We start from the raw sequence: 17702 nt of genomic DNA, 5'->3' as shown, positions 1-17702 counted from the left end.
CCCTGAGCCTCCTTTGCTCCAGCCTGAGCCCCTTTCCAGCTCCCTCAGCCGCTCCTGGGGCTCCAGCCCCTTCCCAGCTCCCTTCCCTGCCCTGGACACGCTCCAGCCCCTCAGGGTCTGTGTTGTCCTGGGCCTGGAGGTGCCCCAGCAGTGGCAGCACAGGGGACAGGCACTGCCTGGATGACACCTCCCAGTTCAGATCTCTGCACCACCAAAAGTTTGCTTTGACCCAAGACTTTGAAATCCCAAAGCAAAAGATTCAGTTCTGGAAGAATGGAGGAGATCAGTGGTTGACAAAGCTCCAAAACTCACAAGGAGCAGACCCAGCCATCCTTGTCCAGGAGTGCAGGCGCCGGGAGCTTGGGAAGGCCTCTCCGAGGCCACACTGTGCCTCAGGAACTCTGCTGGCCTCTGCAGGGCTGCTCTGAGGGGAGCACAGCACAGCTGGCACCGCTGTGCCGGGCTATCCAGCACTCTCCTGGAACAGAAGCCTCTGTGATTATCTGCTAGAGCTGCAGCTCAGGGCAGTCTCACACCAGCAGAAGGTTTACAGGGAAGAAATTCCCCGTTTCCTGTGGTTCTGAAGGACTGCAGTTTAACAGGGCCAGAGCTGGAGGTGGTGACACAGCAGGACCCATCCCCACCACCTTTAAGGGACCATTTTCCACATTGGAACACAACTGCTGTGCTTGAGCCACCACCCGAAAGAGTACTTGAAAATCAATAATAATAATAATAATAACAATAATAATACACCAAGAAATGCCATTGGTGTTCAGATTATATCAGCGTTTTATACAAATCTAGAAAGAATGGGACTCTGGGAAGTGGAATTTTTCAGATTGCCCAAGCACAACAAGAGAAACCTCCAGGTTCATTCCTAGAACTGCTCAACCTTGAAGAAATTCCTGCCAAGTCCACCAAGACCTATTTTACATTCTCTCCTTGTTTGAAGAAAGACTTTTAAAAAGTACAAAGGGCTCGTGACTGGAGAAGGATTTCTCCCATGAGCCCAAAGCAGGAGTGGGGACAGGAGCAGGGATTGCAGACTGTCCTTTGTTAGCACAAACCCTGTCCCTCCCAAAGGGATGGGAAGTTTGGCCTCTCAGCTGCCTCAGATCCATCTCACTGGACACAAAATTAGTATCTTGAACACTTTTAAGACACAGTAAAAGCCTCCTGGGGGCAGTGAAAGGGATCCAGCTGCTGCACAGGCAACCCAGAGCCAGCCTAGATCCAGGAAAATGCGACTGGCAAACTTCAGGGGTGGGAATGCCAGGAGCTACAACAAATTCCAGCCTCAACAGCTGATCATAAGAGACCTAAAGGATTCTCAAAACCTGGCTTTTCCAGATGTCTCTTTTAGTCCAAGAGCACCCTTCCCTCAGAAGCACAGGAGTATAAAACCTCCCATATCCAAAGGCTATGATGCCTTTGACAGAACAGCCTCGGAGACCCCTGATACTCTCACCTGCATCAACCCCAGACAAAAAGCAGCAGCAGCAGAGCCTCCTGTATCTGTCCCCTTTGTCCAAAAGCACCCCCAGGCCACAGCATTCCCTTGCTTGCCACGAGTGCGTCCCACTGGTGACCTCCAGCAGCATCAGCCAAGCGTGGCTTAGGGAAGGGGGGCCGTGGGTGTTGCCAGCATGGCAGCTCACCCCAAAACATCCATCCCCCAAATGCCTGCAGGTTCCTGACACCTCCTCTGACCCAAGGAGAGCTGGAGGAAGGGTTGTTCATCCCTCAGCCCCAGCTCCTTCACCAACTCCTACACCAGCTTTGCCATCCCAAGGGGAAAACAGCCCCTCCCCCTCTCCCAAAAAGGGACCATAGAATGGTTTGGGTTGGAAGGGACCTCAAAGGTCAACCTGGAAGTGTTATAGATTAGAATGAAAACGAGGTCTTTCACGATGTTTTCCCATCCCTGAAAGTGCCCAAGGCCAGGTCGGACGGGGTTTGGAGCATCCTGGGATGGTGGGAGGTGTCCCTGCCCATGGCAGGGGTGGCACTGGATGGGCTTTAAGGTCTCTCCCAATCCAAACCAGTCTGGGATTCTGGGATTCTTTATTCACAGGAAAATTCAAGAAATCTGCGAGAACTTGGCCTTTCTAAGAGCTGTACTCAGGGTCAGCTCTGGCTGAAGGCTGGAAGGGAAGGTACCACCTGCACAAGGCTCCTCCTCAAGCACCCAGAACAAACCCAAAAGGTACCAGACAGAACTACAGACTGCTAGGAGCTGCATCTCTTTTCTGTTTTGTTTTCCTGAGACACTTTTCAGTCATTCAGGGCACATTCCCTTCTCCACATTTCCATTTGTCCCAACTGTCCCCTTGTGTGGGGCGAGTGTCACGTTACAAAGAAAGGAAAGCAAATTTTATCCTTGCCTGAACATATCCTGTACTTTGTTCCAGCTTAGACTTAATTTCAAAGCCCAACACTCTCCCAAGCCCTGCCAAAATCTAAAACAAACCAAAAAAAAAGGTGCACTTCAAATATAGATGTGTTTATTTTCATCCATTTCACATGGGGTAATTCTACCAGCTCTGGTAACAGGTGAGAGAAGAATCAGCCCCCCAAACCTGATTCTCCCCATCTCTGCTCCTGATCAGGTGCTTCAGCTGTGCCAGCACATCAGAATTGCAGTCAGCTCTCCACCAGCTCCTGGCAGCTCTCACACAAAGGGACTTGAGCATCTTCTGCTGCCTGGACTCCTTCCTTTCACCTGGCTCTTTGCCCTTTATTTACAGGCATTTCCTAAGGAATTGATCAAGTCTAGGAGCCTTCTCTGTGCCTGGGTTGGGTCACTGGATTTATTCTGCTCACCCAGAGTAATTTGTTAGTTAGCAAAGTAATTTTTAATCTCCCCACGGCCGGTGTTTGATTTCTGTGGCACATTCCTGGGACTGCACCAGCGTCACCAGCCCCTGAGCCAGCTGTGAGCCGCTAGTGCCACCTGGAGTTGAACAGCTCCTCCCAAAGCCTGCCAGATCCCAAACCCTGGAGCACAGGGCCCGCAAAGCACCCAGCACCAGGTCTGTGCAACGGCTTGGGATCCCATTTCCACATGCTGGACACTGCCAAGGCTCAGCACAGAGAGCCAGGCTGAGCTGGGCACAAGAGCTGCAGGCACTGGGAACCTCAGCCCAAGAAGGGCCAGCAACAGCCACCAAATGCTTTTAGAAACCTCAGCTCCAGGTTGGTGAGCACCTGAAAAGCCCAGCCTCCAGTATTTTCTGCAATCAGCCTCTTGCCTGCCCTTCCCCGCTGAAAACCCCAGGCCAAAGCACAGCTTTAGCTGCAGCAGTAAGTCAGAGCACAACAGTTTAAGCGGCTGCTGCAGCAGCCCAGACTATTTCAGATAAGAGCTGTCTCTTAATGCACCACTTGTCTTTGGAGACACATAAAATAGAGGTGTCCTGGCCACCCTGGGGCTAAATTGTAGCTTTCCTTAACCAGGAAGGACAGAACCAACTGGACTGCAGCAAAACTGGCCTTGTGGGACAGAATGATTTATCCAATGTCAGTGGGGTCATCATTAACCCATTGCCACTGTGCTGCCAGGCAGGGAGAGCAGGGATTTGTTTGGTCCTGTTGCAGCATGAGAGAGCAGAGAGCATGGCAGAAACACAGTGTGAGCAGCTTCAGAAATCACAGAATCATGGATGGTCTGGTCTGAAGGGACCTAAAGCCCACCCAGTGCCACCCCTGCCATGGGCAGGGACACCTCCCACTGTCCCAGGCTGCTCCAAGCCCCAATGTCCAGCCTGGCCTTGGGCACTGCCAGGGATCCAGGGGCAGCCCCAGCTGCTCTGGGCACCCTGTGCCAGGGCCTGCCCACCCTCCCAGGGAACAATTCCTTCCCAAGATCCCATCCAGCCCTGCCCTCTGGCACTGGGAAGCCATTCCCCCTTGGAGCCTCCTCAGCCAATACTCAGCTCTCAGGGCTTTGGGTTCACTGCTCCTGTTCCACCCCTGCCCCGTGGAGGGAAGCGCATCAGAGCCCACCTGGGGCTGCTGAACAACCCCTGTGGAGGGGCAGGGCTGATGGAGGTGGCTGGAACAGACACATCACGTCTGAGCTCTGAACAGCTCAGGCAGGCAGGGCAGTGATCAATCCCTCTCCCAGCTGCCAGCATCCAGCAGGATGTTTGGCTTCAGTCTGACCATCAGCATCAATAAAACATTTGGCAAACCCAGGAGCAGCCATGACTAACAATGGCACCAACCCCAGCAGAGCACAAAGTCATGGTCAGCCACTGAGTCATGGAACAGCCTGACTGGAAGGGACCCCCAGGGAGCAGCCAGCGCAGCCCCTGGCCCTGCACAGACACCCCAACAACCCCACCCTGGGCATCCCTGGGAGCTCCTGGAGCTCTGGCAGCCTCGGGGCCGTGCCCATTCCCTGGGGAGCCTGGGCAATGCCCAGCACCCTCTGGGGGAAGAACCTTTCCCTAATACCCAACCTGACCCTCCCTGACACACAGAAGGGTGTTTTGGTTTCTTTGTTTGTTTTACAGAAAAAGAAAACTCCAGTGTGTTCTTCTACTTCCACCTTTCCTATTGATACAGCAGCTTGGGACTCCCTCTAAAGCTCACCAAGGATTTAAATGCACTTCCTGAGAAATCAGGAACACTGGAAAGGCTCACGAGTCCTTCACGCTGTACCAAATCCTCCTGGCACCGAGGCCAAGCAAAAGCAACTTTCAGCCCAGAAAGGATTTGTGCCAACAATCTATGAGCAACCCTGAAAAGCAACGTGAAATTGGGCTGTGTTCACTGAGCACCACAGGAAATGTGAACATGGAAAGTTCGTTCCTATTTTCGGTTTATTTCATTCATTTCAGGCTGCCTGAACACACAAACGACTGAAGCACCAACAGGAGCGCTGCAAAGCCACCACACAACACTGCCAGCCTCTCCCCCGGGCACTGGGTACTCACCAAAGCCTCAGGGCTGGGTTGGTGGTTTAGGCAGGGCTGGGCACTGATGGAATTGGAATCATGTTGTCTCTGGCTTCAACTTTCAAAAGCAGCTATTGCTGAGTACCTGTTATCAAGGTAGCTGCAAGCAGGCAGCTCCAAGGGCTCACACCTCTGCAATCCAAGGGGGAGGCTAAATTTAGCCAAAATTCAATGCCAGGGCTAAAATAGAAACCTTTGCTTAAGCACTATTCCCTTTATCTCCACGAAGGTAAACTGCTTTGAAGGTGAATCCACAGTGAGCACCACAATGGTCTGAGGAGATGCTGCTCCAAGGAAAACCTCTGTTATGCAACTGCAGCATCAAAGAACAGCTCTCTCGTGAACCACTAATACTCATTTTCCTTCTCTTGGGCTAATTATGCCCTCAGGGATACTCTTGAAAAGACACTGAGCTTCCACCCAGAGCAACCAGTTGGTGCAAAATAAATGAGACAATCTTTTGACTATACTGCACTCGTTATTTTAGGGAGAGTGATGCTGAGGGAAGAAGGGAATTGTTTTGTGGCTACAAAAATAAAAGCCTTCCTGGAGTGTTATTTACAGGAAAAAATGTTATATGACATAAAAAAAAATAATGCAGCATCTCTTTTTCACAGCTGAGTGACCACTGAAGATCTTGGTGAGCAGCAGAGGAGGGAGAGCTGGGAGAGGCAGCTGGGCTGTAAGGACACAACAGTTTAGAGTCTGCCAAAGTGCAGAGTTATGTGAGCAGATCCTACCAGTGGCTGCAGCACCAGCGCTACCCTGAGCACTGCAGGAAGGGAGAAACACAGACCCACTTACCTGGGTAATGAACTCCTGTCCCTAGAGTACCACGAGGCAATCAGAGCTCTCTGGGGAGCCTTCTTTGTGTCAAAAAAATTACGGTAGGAAGGTGACCTTCCCTCCAGCACTGCTTTCATTTTCAAATGGCCACTTTGTACAAAAGCACAGTTCCATTGCCACCCCAAACCCAAACCAGCAGGGAGTGGTGAGACTGAGCTGGGGAAATGCTCCAGCCACCACACCGGGCACAGGGCCAGCACAGAGCCCTGCCCCACTCCCCTGCTTCATTCAGTAGCTCAGAATTCATTCATTTTAGTAACTAAAAACAAAAGGCTGCCACCTTAAACCCAAAACTAAGTAAAATAGAAATAAAATACACTCAGATACATGACAAACAAAACCAAAGTAGCTGCCACCATACCACAGCCTGCAGGACTGAGGCTGAACAGGTGGATTGATCCCAGGCCTGCCCTGCTCCCAGCCAGCAGCAGCTCCCTGAGGGACACGAGGAGAAGGCGAAGTCTCGGCCACTCCTGGCTGAGCCTTTTTTGGGTCATTCCTTCCAACCACAACGTTCAAGAATGGCTCTTTGCTTCCCAGCAGTGCCAAGGCTGATGGAGAGCCAGTGACCAAAGCTGTCAGCCACTGGTGGGCAGAACACTGCAGGCACCAGCAGAGCTCAGGCCACAGAGCAGCCGAGCCCCTGGGAGCAGCAGTGCTGGGGGGCTGGACTCGCCCAGGACAGGCCAGGGCTCCAGAGTTCAGCTCTCAGTGACACAGGGGCGTTCTCAGCAGCCTCAGGAGAGATGCCCAGGGCAGTGGGGGAATGCCCATCCTTGGAAGTGATGAATAAATGTGAGGATGTGGCACCTGAGGTCACGGTTTAGTGTTGAACATGGGGGTGGTGTTGGGTTGATGGCTGAGCTTGATGACCTTAAAGACCTTTCCAACCTTAGCAATTCCACTATAACCCTGATTTAGCAAGCAAACCAAGCACACTCCATCCTTAGAGAGAAAAGAAATCAGACTAAACTCCCTTTAGTCTCCATGTGAGCAGCAAAAGGAAGCTCCCATCAGCCTTCTCCTGGCTCTGCCACTCCCAGCTGAGGCTCCTGAACTGCAGGGCTCAGTCTGGCTCTCCTCATGCTGGTCCTTGGCTTTAAAAGAAGACATTAAATCCACTCCAACTGCTCTCATTGGAGAGCTGCTGATCTCAACATCCAGTGGATGGTTAAAATTAGTTTGAATTACTTCCTCTTCTGGAAACAGAGTTTCAGCAACAAATCAGAGTTTGAAACTGAGATAAAAGCAAGGGACTGAGATGCAAAACAAATGCAAAGCTGATCTTTAAATATTCTCTGAAAAACCTACACTGTGGGAGCTCGGGACTGTGGGACCATTGGCATCTGTCTCGAGCTGCCCCAGCAGATACATCAAACCCTGGGAGCTCCAGGCACTGCATGAGGAGCTGCCCAGGAGCCAGCAGAGTGTCCTGGGGACCAGGAGGGCCACTGGGATCCTGGGGGCATCAGGAAGAGCATTCCCAGCAGGTCAGGGAGTGATCCTGCCCCACTGCTGAGCCCAGTGAGGCACCTCTGCAGTGCTGTGTCCAGCTCTGGGCTCCACAGCTCAAGAAAGACCAGGAGCTACTGGAGAGGGTCCAATGGAAGCCACAAGGATGATTTGGGGTCTGGAGAATCTCCCTGGTGGGGAGAGACTGTGGGAGCTGGGCCTGGTCAGTCTGGATAAGGGAAGGCTGAGAGGGATCCCATCAATCCATAAACTATCCCTGGGGGTGTCAGAGGACGGTGCCAGGCTCTGGTCAGTGGTGCCCAGGGACAGGATGAGGAGCAATGGCCATGAACTGAACCACAACAAATTCCACCTCCACAGAGGAAGAACCTCTTCCCACAGAGTGGCAGAGCTCTGGAAGAGCTGCCCAGAGCAGGCCCGGAGTCTCCCTCCACGGCCACATCCCAAACCCACCTGGACACACCCCTGTGCCACCTGCCTTGGCGCTGTTGGACTGGGTGATCTCCTGAGGGCCCATCCAGCCCCAGCCACTCCGTGTGTCCTGTCTGTGCTTCAGGCCTGCCAGGAGGGCCCAGGGCAGCCCCTCACACACACAGAGCTCCTGCCACTGCTCTGCTCAAATCCAGCACCAAGGCTCTGAGCTGTGCCCAGCTGCTCCGGGCAGAGCCTCACCTTGCTTTGTGAGTGCCTCCCTCAGGGCCGGGGTGATCATCTCTCTCCTCTCAGCCTCCTCCTTCCTCCCCGTTCCAGCAGCTCCTTCCTCCAGCTCCCGCTCTCTCTGTTTGAAGACAGGGAATTACAGCCAGTTAGCAGCAGGCATCACTCCAAACACGGGCACAGCCACACCTGCTGGACTGCACTGGGGTGAGTGCCCACACTGCAATTCCGGCCTCTGGGTAAGCCTGCATTTCATCCCTCTTCCCATCAGCAACTTAGGACAGTAAACTGGAAAAGAAAAGCCCTACAGCACACGAGATTTGTCCCACTGACACAGCAATAAAATGCCCAAGGATATTTTAACGAGCAGGGTGTGAAAACTCATCCAAGAGTGACTCCAGGTTTTCAGGCCAAGTGTTTCACGAGTGCACAATAACCTCACAATGACCAAACCAGCGTGTGCCTGGGGTGGCACTGCTTGGGAGAGCTCAGGGGAGAGCCCCCAGGAGCCTGCAGAGCTCTGCACGAGGCCCCTGAGGCAGCAGCCACCTGCACCACCAAAATTCAGCCACACCACAGGCCTGCAGGAAAAGGCTGCAGCCCTTCCCACAGCCAGCTCCAGCAGAAGCCCATGCAAGTCTGGCTTCCAGCTGCTTTCCACACACAGCTAAGCCCCGGGCAGGAGTGTCAGATACCGGGATAAAGTCATAAGCACGAGCAGCAAACCCTGGCACGTAACAAGCAGTGACTCCCCTGCTGTGCAAGTGTCACTGCTGAGACTTTATGGGTGTTTATTGTTTCATGTCTGCACAAAGAAGCATCAAAGTGGAAATAATTACTTGGGTATTTCATGCAACTTGTAATCTGTCAGTCCTTTATGGCTTTTATTGAAGGAGTTATGGATAAACAACAAACAAAAACCAGCAGAGGACATTTTGTCTTGACAGTCTATTTCACATCCAAGCCTCTTTTGTGCCAAAGCCATGGAAAAGATAATGGAAATACCTCCAGTTTGAGTCTCCCCACCAACTGTCAGCATCACTAAGGAAACCAGTGCTCCTGACTTGCCAAACTGCTCATCACAAACAGGGAGAGGAATCTGGCTGCTCCTGCATGCAAACAGACTGCTTCTGCACCTGAGCAACACTTCAGAGAATGAAAGGTGCCTCCAAAGAAAAATGAATTTCAATATTAAAACCCACACACACAGAGGTTCAAGGGCAAAACAGAGCTCCTAATAAACATCTGAGAAGGAAATAGGAGAGTGAAACATTTAGGGACACATTATTACTGTCCCTACTCATTTTGGATCAAATTGTGCTCACAGTCTCAGGGATGTTGTTCAGAAATGTATTTTTCAACAAGCAGTACCACAACATGGTCCTTTCTGAAGGAGAAAGCTGTATCCATCCTGCACTTCCTTCCACTCAGCTTCCTGAGCTTCTAGGCAGGACTTCATTGATTTCTGTAACACATCAAAACTCCCCTGGAAGCCTACATCTAATAATTAATTGCCATTTAGTGGGTTTTAAAGCTCATTTCTTGAGCCTTGATCTTAATTTATCAGCAAGACTCTTCAACAGTAAAATATTAATATTGCTGGGAAAGCTTCATGCATAAGGAAGGAAGGAGATAACAGATGAAGTCTTCATCTTCCAAGTGTTAAATAAAGAGTTTGCTCTGCCACAAGCCATCACTTAACCCAGAACCAGGCCTTAGCACAGACTGAGACCTGGGCCAGAGGATGGTGGCCCTGCCCATGGCAGGGGAGTGGAACTGGAGGAGCTTTAGGGTCCCTTCCCACTCAAATCACTCCCTGATCCTGTGACTTGGAGCCCCTCAAAGTCCTAAGCAGGATTTCAGCGTGGACACCTCCTGGCCTGTGCTCTACCAGCTCAGGCCAGGTCAATCCTCCCAGAAGAACTAAATCTCCATTATGGAGGACATCCTAATATTAAAAATGCAGCCTTTGATCTAATTCTAAATGAGACACCCCATCCAAGAGAGCCTTCAAACACAGACAAGTCCTTCTGCATGGAGAGTATTTGCCTTTCTACCTCACCGCCACTGCAGCACCTGAATGGAACAACATCCCAATTCCATCCTGGCAGGGCACAAATACAGTTCAATGATCATTTTCCCTTCACTGAGAGGATCATAATTTTCCCTGCCCACATCCTGATGTGAGAGCCTTAAACAAAACAATGCTTTGTTTCTCCCTGCCCTGCAATCCCCGACCTGTTCACTTCGGCAGGGGATTGGCTTCACGCGCTCCTGGTGGGAAATGGCATTCACTGCACAGGGATTTTTACTTATTTGCTTAATAAACCTTTCAAATCTGTTATTTAGGGTTGGTGAGGAGAGAACAAAGTTAACTTTACACAGAGCAAACGTCTCCAGTTGTGGTGATTTAGCAGAAAGCCCTGCAGTAAATCCAAGGCAAATCACTGTCTTTCCATAGCAAATCAAGCAAGCAGTGACAAGAGCCAGCTTTTCAGGGCCTTGAAATACTTCACTGCCAAAAACTGGACCTGCAGCTCACAAAGGAGTGAGCCCAGAGATGAGGAAAACCTCTGGATACACCCCAATTCCTTGGAAGGCTCAGCACAGCTCCACTGCAGGCCGGAGGGGTTTGGTTCTGAAAAAAGGCAGCTGAACCTCAGGTTTGATCCCCTGCTCTGCAGCTGAAGGGAAAAGGAATCCCTTCCCTTTCTCTCTCACACAGGCAAAACAACAAGCAGAGGCAGCACATTCCCAAGGCAAGGAAAACACAACTTCCATGGACCAAGAGCCCCTGACACAAGTGAGGGCCTCAGCATTCCCTGCCTCAGGACAAATCCCAGTGCCAGTGTTTCAAAGGGCTTCCTCCAAACCTGCCTTCCAAACTCAGCCACAGCCACCCCAAAGGTCACCACCAGGATGTGCCACTGCCACTTGTCCTCCTCTCCAAAGTGCTCTCTCCAGGATGTCCAGGTGCCCGATACCTCCCTGTGTTTCCCACCTGATCCATCAAACACTCTTCAAACTGATCGTGCAGGGGGAGAAAAATAAAAAAGGCACCAGAACTCCACACAAAGGCTGGGAGAGCTGGGGCTGTGCAGCCTGGGAAAGAGGAGGTTGTGTGGAGACCTCACAGCACCTTCCAGGGTCTGGAGGGACCAGGGAAGGCAGAGAGGGACCCTGCCTCAGGAACTGGAGGGACAGGACAAGGAATAACAGGTTCAAACTGACAGAGGGGAAATTAAGGTTGGATATTAAGGAGAAATCCTTCCCTGTGAGGGTGGGGAGGCCCTGGCACAGGGTGCTCAGAGAAGCTGTGGCTGCATCCCTGGAAGTGCCCAAGGCCAGGCTGGAGGGGGCTTGGAGCAGCCTGGGACAGGGGAAGGTGTCCTTGCCCACGAACAAGATGAGCTTTAAGGTCCCTTCGAACACAAATCATTCTATGATTCCCTAAATTAACTTAATTTAGCACTTTTAGCCTCATGGCTCTATTTACCAATGTGCCATGGCAGGGGAAAAAAGCTCCCCCAAAAGCTTTTACTGTCAGAAAAAAATTTACACCCAATTATGACTCAACTTCTTCCGTGGTTAACCTCCCAGTGGTCAGAGAAAGGGAACCCCTGGCCTTGCCAAGATTTACAGCCTCATCCATCTACAGGCTCCAGGATCTTTTCCCAAATAAAAGGCACAAGCACTAAGCAAACAAGAACACACCAGGGCTGGAGCCAGCACTAACAGAACAGCCCTGAGGGCAACACTGGCCGGGCTGTCAGGAAAAGCTGCCTGGCAGCAAGAAGAATTAGCAACACTTCCCCAGGGGCTGGGGAATGAACTGTTGAAGTTCATGAATTACATGAATGGAGAGTTAAAGGTCACGGAGCAGAGCTCTGGAAGCAATGCTCCAGGGGCAGCAGGACAGCCAGCAGTGCTGACAGCTCCTCCCCTCGCTCAGCTCATCTGGCAGGGGCACCACTGGCAGGAACCCGTGGGGATTTGGGAAGTCGACGGGACACCAGGCTGCCCACAGGAATGGCACTCCTTTCCTGACAAAACAACCTTCCTGTCAGGCTAAAACACACGGAGAAGAAGGGGACAGGGAGCCCAGTCCACAATGACACCCCTGAACACAAGCAGAGGAGCAGAGGGTGCATGTGGGGACTGTCCTGCTGCAGCAACAGAGCTGTGGCTGTCACAATTCAGCTGTGGCTGTCACAATTCAGCTGTGGCACACAGAGACAGAGCTGCAATTTGCTCAGCCCATGGATGAACACCCTGTCAATCCCACAGCACCCTGGCCCTCGCTGCTGTCAGTCACCAGCAGAGACAGCCTGGAGCTCCTGCAGCAGAGAGGAGAACTGGGAGCTCAGAGTGAGCGAGCTGTGAACCTGCAAACAGCCCAACAGACAGAGAATCTTATTAGAAACAGCTGCCAGAGTCTACATAATCACAGGCTACACACCCACCCCAGCAGTGCCCAGTGAAGCACAACGAGCTGAGAGCAGCACAGCTGAGATGGGAACGGGCAATGCAGTACCTGGCCATGACTGAAACATCAGCTGGCTGGGGCAGAAGGAAAAATTGGGGCAGGTGCTCTCAAAAAGTGGCCCCAAAGTCACAGAATCATGGAATGGATTGAATTGGGAGAGGCCTTAAAGCCCATCCAGTGCCACCCCAGCCATGGGCAGGGACACCTCCCACTGTCCCAGGCTGCTCCCAGCCCCAATGTCCAGCCTGGCCTTGGGCACTGCCAGGGATCCAGGGGCAGCCCCAGCTGCTCTGGGCACCCTGTGCCAGGGCCTGCCCACCCTCCCAGGGAACAATTCCTTCCCAAGATCCCATCCAGCCCTGCCCTCTGGCACTGGGAAGCCATTCCCTGGGTCCTGTCCCTCCAGCCCTCTCCATCTTCCTTGTAGACTCCCTTCAAAATGGGGAAAGTCCCTGAGAAGTTGTGACTGATACCAAAAAAAACCAAAGAACCCCCATCTTCAGAAGCAGGACTTTTCTCTCCTGAAGGAGAAACCCCTGTGAGCTTTAAATAAGGAGGTGGAAGCCCATCTCCCTCCCTATGCTGTAGGATAACAGAAGGTCCCTGCTGTTACCCTGAGGCAGCAGCTCCCAGCTCCCACCTAAACGAAGGAAAACACACCTGCAGCTCCACCCTCACAGGGGGAATTTTCCATTTCCTTTTGTCCGAAAAGCCAGTGCTGAGATTTTTGGACATTTACAGCAGCATTTTACATCCCAAAGTCCTGCAGACAAGCAGTGACAGGAGCTTCTGCTGCCATCCAAGTGAATCAGCCTGAAAGGGCACCGTGCATCTTCTGTGAGATGCAGAGGGAAACATGATCCCACCAACGTCATCTTCTGGGAGGTTCAACATCAGCCCAAGTCCTCGAGGACAAAAACCTCCCAGGTCACAACTTTCCAATCCATCTGCAGGGCTGCAGAGGGGGTGCAGAGTGTTGTGCTGAGCTGCAGCAGCTGCTCTGCTGTAGGGCAGCTTTTACAAGGTGCTGCTGAAGCACAGCTCCAACTCACACACTGCTGAGGGGCCCTGCCAGGGTTTGTCTGATTTGGGAGACCTCTTTGGACAAGGCAGGAAGATTGATTTTCAAAGGAGCCAAAGGAGTCAAAACTAACACTGTGTCTGTGTCCACCCAGAAGTGGCTGCTTATACTTGAAAACTGAGCCATATTTTCACATTTCTTTCTTCTGTGCTTCAAAAATCCCAACTGAAGCCAAGTTAACACAGTTTAACAAGTTTCCCAAATGCCCCAGTTCAAACCAGTAAGATTTTCCATTCAGTCTCTTCCACTCTCTCACACAGAGCAGGCAGCACACATCCTTCCACACTCTTGCCATCCTTTGCAAATTCTTTTTTAAATGGCTCTGTAAAGACTTCTCCATTCCATTTCTTTGTTTTCCTTGGAGTTCAGGACTAAAGAACATTTCATTTCAACAGCAATTTTTCAAGTGTTCAAAATAACACAGAATCCCAGAATGGTTTGGGCTGGAAGGGACCTTCAAGACCATCCAGTGCCACCCCTGCCATGGGCAGGGACACCTCCCACTGTCCCAGGCTGCTCCCAGCCCCAATGTCCAGCCTGGCCTTGGGCACTGCCAGGGATCCAGGGGCAGCCCCAGCTGCTCTGGCCCCCCTGTGCCAGGGCCTGCCCACCCTCCCAGGGAACAATTCCTTCCCAAGATCCCATCCAGCCCTGCCCTCTGGCACTGGGAAGCCATTCCCTGGGTCCTGTCCCTCCATGCCTTGTCCCCAGTCCCTCTCCAGCTCTCCTGGAGCCCCTTCAGGCCCTGCAAGGGGCTCTGAGCTCTCCCTGGAGCCTTCTCCTCTCCAGGTGAGCCCCCCCAGCTCTCCCAGCCTGGCTCCAGAGCAGAGGGGCTCTGCTGCATTGATCTGTAGAATTTGGGGAATTCTGCCCAACTCTGTCATTAGACAGGCAGGAAACTTAAAAAATGCACAGGAAAATAAAAAACAAACCACCTGAGAAATGGAACAGAAAGCTGGTGAGAAATGGTGAGCAGGAGGGCTGGGCTGCTTCAGGGTCAGTCCTGACCATCTCCACCAAAGGATGTGGTCAGGAAAAGGCTGCAAATAAACACTCAGAGCTCTCAAATGCCTTTACCAAGGAAGCCACTGCCACACCACATGTCAGAGACTGAATGTCCAGCCAAAGGTTACATTAAAATTATTTTTGGGGCTTTTTTTTCCTCTTTTATCACTCACAAGCCTTACTCAGAAAAAGCCTCAAGATCTCTCGTAATTTTATTTAGCAATTGTAATCCTTTCCATTAGCCAGGGTTTGGAGAAAAAAGATTTGAACCCAGGAAAGGAGAAGGGTGAAGTGTCCCTGTGGCAAATCCTGCTCTTAATGATAGAAGTAGTCCCCAAGAAGTTAAATTATTTTTCTTAAAGCTCATTTTAAAACGTAGGCACACATTGAATTCTGAGCCAGAGTAGCACAGGTTGGAATCCAGCCCTGAAACAGCTGCTGCAGGTAAGGGCATGTTTTTCATGAAGGAATCCTTCACCCATTAAAAGCTGAAGTTTTTGGGGCTGTCCATATCAGTTTTAACTGACAGTTACGTACACAAATTTTATTCCATTTGGTTAAAATATCAGTGACTATTCTCTCCTCCTTCAAACAGTTTCTACCTGTAGCACAAAGTTGCACATGACCCTTGGTCTGTAAGGCTTAGGCCTGAAATACCTCATTGCCCACTGCCCCACTCCAACCCAACTCAGCTTCCTTAAGAGTTTCTTCAGCCCGGGCTGCAAGGTTTGGGCTTCCACAGCAGCCCCAGACTCCAAGGGTTCCCAGGAAATGTTGGAAGGGGTGGGATTTACAAATGGCTAACACAGGGTGACTTTCCAGGGATTTACAGTGGCAAAGGGGACAGGAAAGCTCCCGTGCAGCAGATGGATACAGAGGGACACAAACTCACTGAACACACCCTGGGGTAGGCTTTGGTTCCTTGGTGTGTTCCAATCATGCCCCTCTCTCTTTACATTGCAAATGAGCCTGTCAGCATCCTCCCACTGCTTGTTTTAGGAAACGTGAGCACTAATCTCAAAGTTGTGTCAACAAAATATGCTCATTTGATTGCTTGCAAATCCATCAAAATAGGGAATCAGGATATTATTATTGCTGTTACTCATGCCTGAAGTTCATAAATATGAAGGTTAATAAAGTGATTCCGTTCCCTGGGAATGGGTGTAGATGGATCTGTCCTCTCAGCTGATCTCCCAGCTGGGAGAGATAACCCACACCAAGAACCACTGTCCCTGTCATTAATGGCACCTTGCAGGCCTCAAACACCGTCAGAGTCCACTTTCCCTGATAAATCCACATCGGGGAGGAACTCTGGAGGAGAGGCAAAGTGTGCCACAACTGCAAAGCTCCAAAGTCTACCTAGTGCTTAAATGCACTAAAAACCATCAGCACATACGATGGGATCTGGTAAACTCGTGGAAATTGCTGCTGTATCAGGCACCAGGTAATAAATTTGAATATACTACCACTATATACCCAACCTTGTGTCAATTTGGGCTCAGTGTGCAGAAGGCACCATCACCACGAATTGTGTAACTTCACACCCAGCAGCCCTTTAAAAATCCATCTCTTCTCTAACTCAGAGTCTGTAATAGCTGTAACTCAACCAGGTAGAGAGGTTCTGGCATTCCCTTGGAACTCCTGAATCCATCTGCCTGGTCCAAGTGATGCAAGAATCCAGTACCTGCTTCAAGCCCTTTGACAATACTTTACACAGTGCACTGAACCTGCAGAACATGGGGGAGAAAGCTGTAAAACAAAGCTCAGCCTTGATTTCCATCAATGCAAACAACAAAAGACAGATGCAAAATTAAATTAAGACCACCTGCAGAGATGTGAGCAAGCATTGCTTAGATCACCTCACCTCCACAGCCTCACTCTGCCATCCCAGAAAAGGCAGGACAGTAAGGAATTCTGACTCTCTGTGCCTGCACAGCTGTCTTACCTGCTAGTGAATTGCACAAGAGGCAATTCATGCAGAAGAGATGAAAGCTGGACCCAAATCCATTCCAAATTAACTATAATGCACAAGGCAGAACTTGCTGTTCTACACCCCATAGGCAGAGGGGTGAACACCCAACACTGACACCCACAGAACTGCTGCTGGAAAGTGTCAGGCACATTCCAAACCCAAGGAACTCTGAGCAGGAAGAACTGTCTGTGATATAACCCTGAAGATACACAAGTTTCTCTCAGACTTGCTCACCTGTGTGTGACCAGTTCAGATCCCAAAGCCCAGAGCACTTGGCTGTGTGGGCAAGGATCCCTGCAGGACAACAGGTCACCTCAGGGTGAAACAACAGTGTCACACTCATTTTACACAGTTCAGCATTTCATGAGAGGCAAAATGGCTAAAATGGCCAAAGGGAGAACGATTCACCTGGCACAGGAAACCTCTCAGTGCACAGACTCGGAGCCTAGAAAGGGGATGAGACTTCAACAGGGGTGCACTTATGCACACTCAGAATGAGCTCTCAGGCCCACACCAACACCTGCCCTCTCAGGATTTAATCCTTTGCAGGAGGGCAGCATTCAGCTCTCACAGCTGAACAACTCTGCCAGCTCCTGCAGGAAAAGGCTCAAAGGATCAACACCTGCAAGTTCCAGCTCTAGGTGAGGGTCTGTGCTCAGACAGCAGCTGCCCCTCTGATCAGGGGTGGCACTTGGGTCACAGCCACAGGAATCTGATCTGCACAGAGACACAGTCACTGCAGAACAAAGCACATCCAACACCCAGGCCTCTCCCTGCTCCAGCAGAGCAACAGGGAGGCTGAGGAGAAAGGAGTTTGGATCTTGCCCCAGCCAAAGGCACAGACAGCAGAGAACTTTCCCTGTCTGTCTGTAACCCACACCACGCTGACCTCAGCACTGACTTCTTCCAGTGAACGGCAGGACGTATTTTATTGCTGTGCTCGCTTTGTGTTTGTAAAGTGGACTATGATGTGTGGTTTTCCTGGATTACACTGCTCCTCGATCATGGCGTTGCTGTATTCTGGCGGTCAGTGAAAGCCCGAAGCCCAGTTCTTCACAGAGCTTGGGCAGGGCCCGAGCACCGCCCCGGAGCAGCGGCCGCAGCACACACGGTTCCCTTTTGGCCGCTGACCTCTAGTGGCGAGTGCAGGAGAGAGGAGACAGGAACGACGTGTTCCGTGAGGAACTGCGGTCCCTTCTCCCTCCGAAGGGAAGGCAC

General features: G+C 51.3%; 1 protein-coding gene across 2 annotated transcripts in view; it reads right to left on the bottom strand.

The window, feature by feature from the left end:
* LOC103616349 (S-adenosyl-L-methionine-dependent tRNA 4-demethylwyosine synthase) overlaps positions 1-17702 on the bottom strand; it is an 87814-nt gene that overhangs the window by 62371 nt on the left and 7741 nt on the right. For both annotated transcript variants that reach the window (XM_008634505.2, XM_017735288.1), the window contains exon 8: positions 7956-8061. In XM_008634505.2, coding sequence (XP_008632727.1) covers positions 7956-8061 — 106 coding nt within the window. The remainder of the gene's footprint in view (positions 1-7955; positions 8062-17702) is intronic.

The sequence above is a fragment of the Corvus brachyrhynchos genome, unplaced genomic scaffold (assembly GCF_000691975.1).
Source record: "Corvus brachyrhynchos isolate BGI_N302 unplaced genomic scaffold, ASM69197v1 scaffold15, whole genome shotgun sequence".
Classification (NCBI taxonomy): domain Eukaryota; kingdom Metazoa; phylum Chordata; class Aves; order Passeriformes; family Corvidae; genus Corvus; species Corvus brachyrhynchos.
The sequence above is the reverse complement of the archived record's forward strand: the minus strand, read 5'-3'. Positions and strand labels throughout refer to the sequence as shown.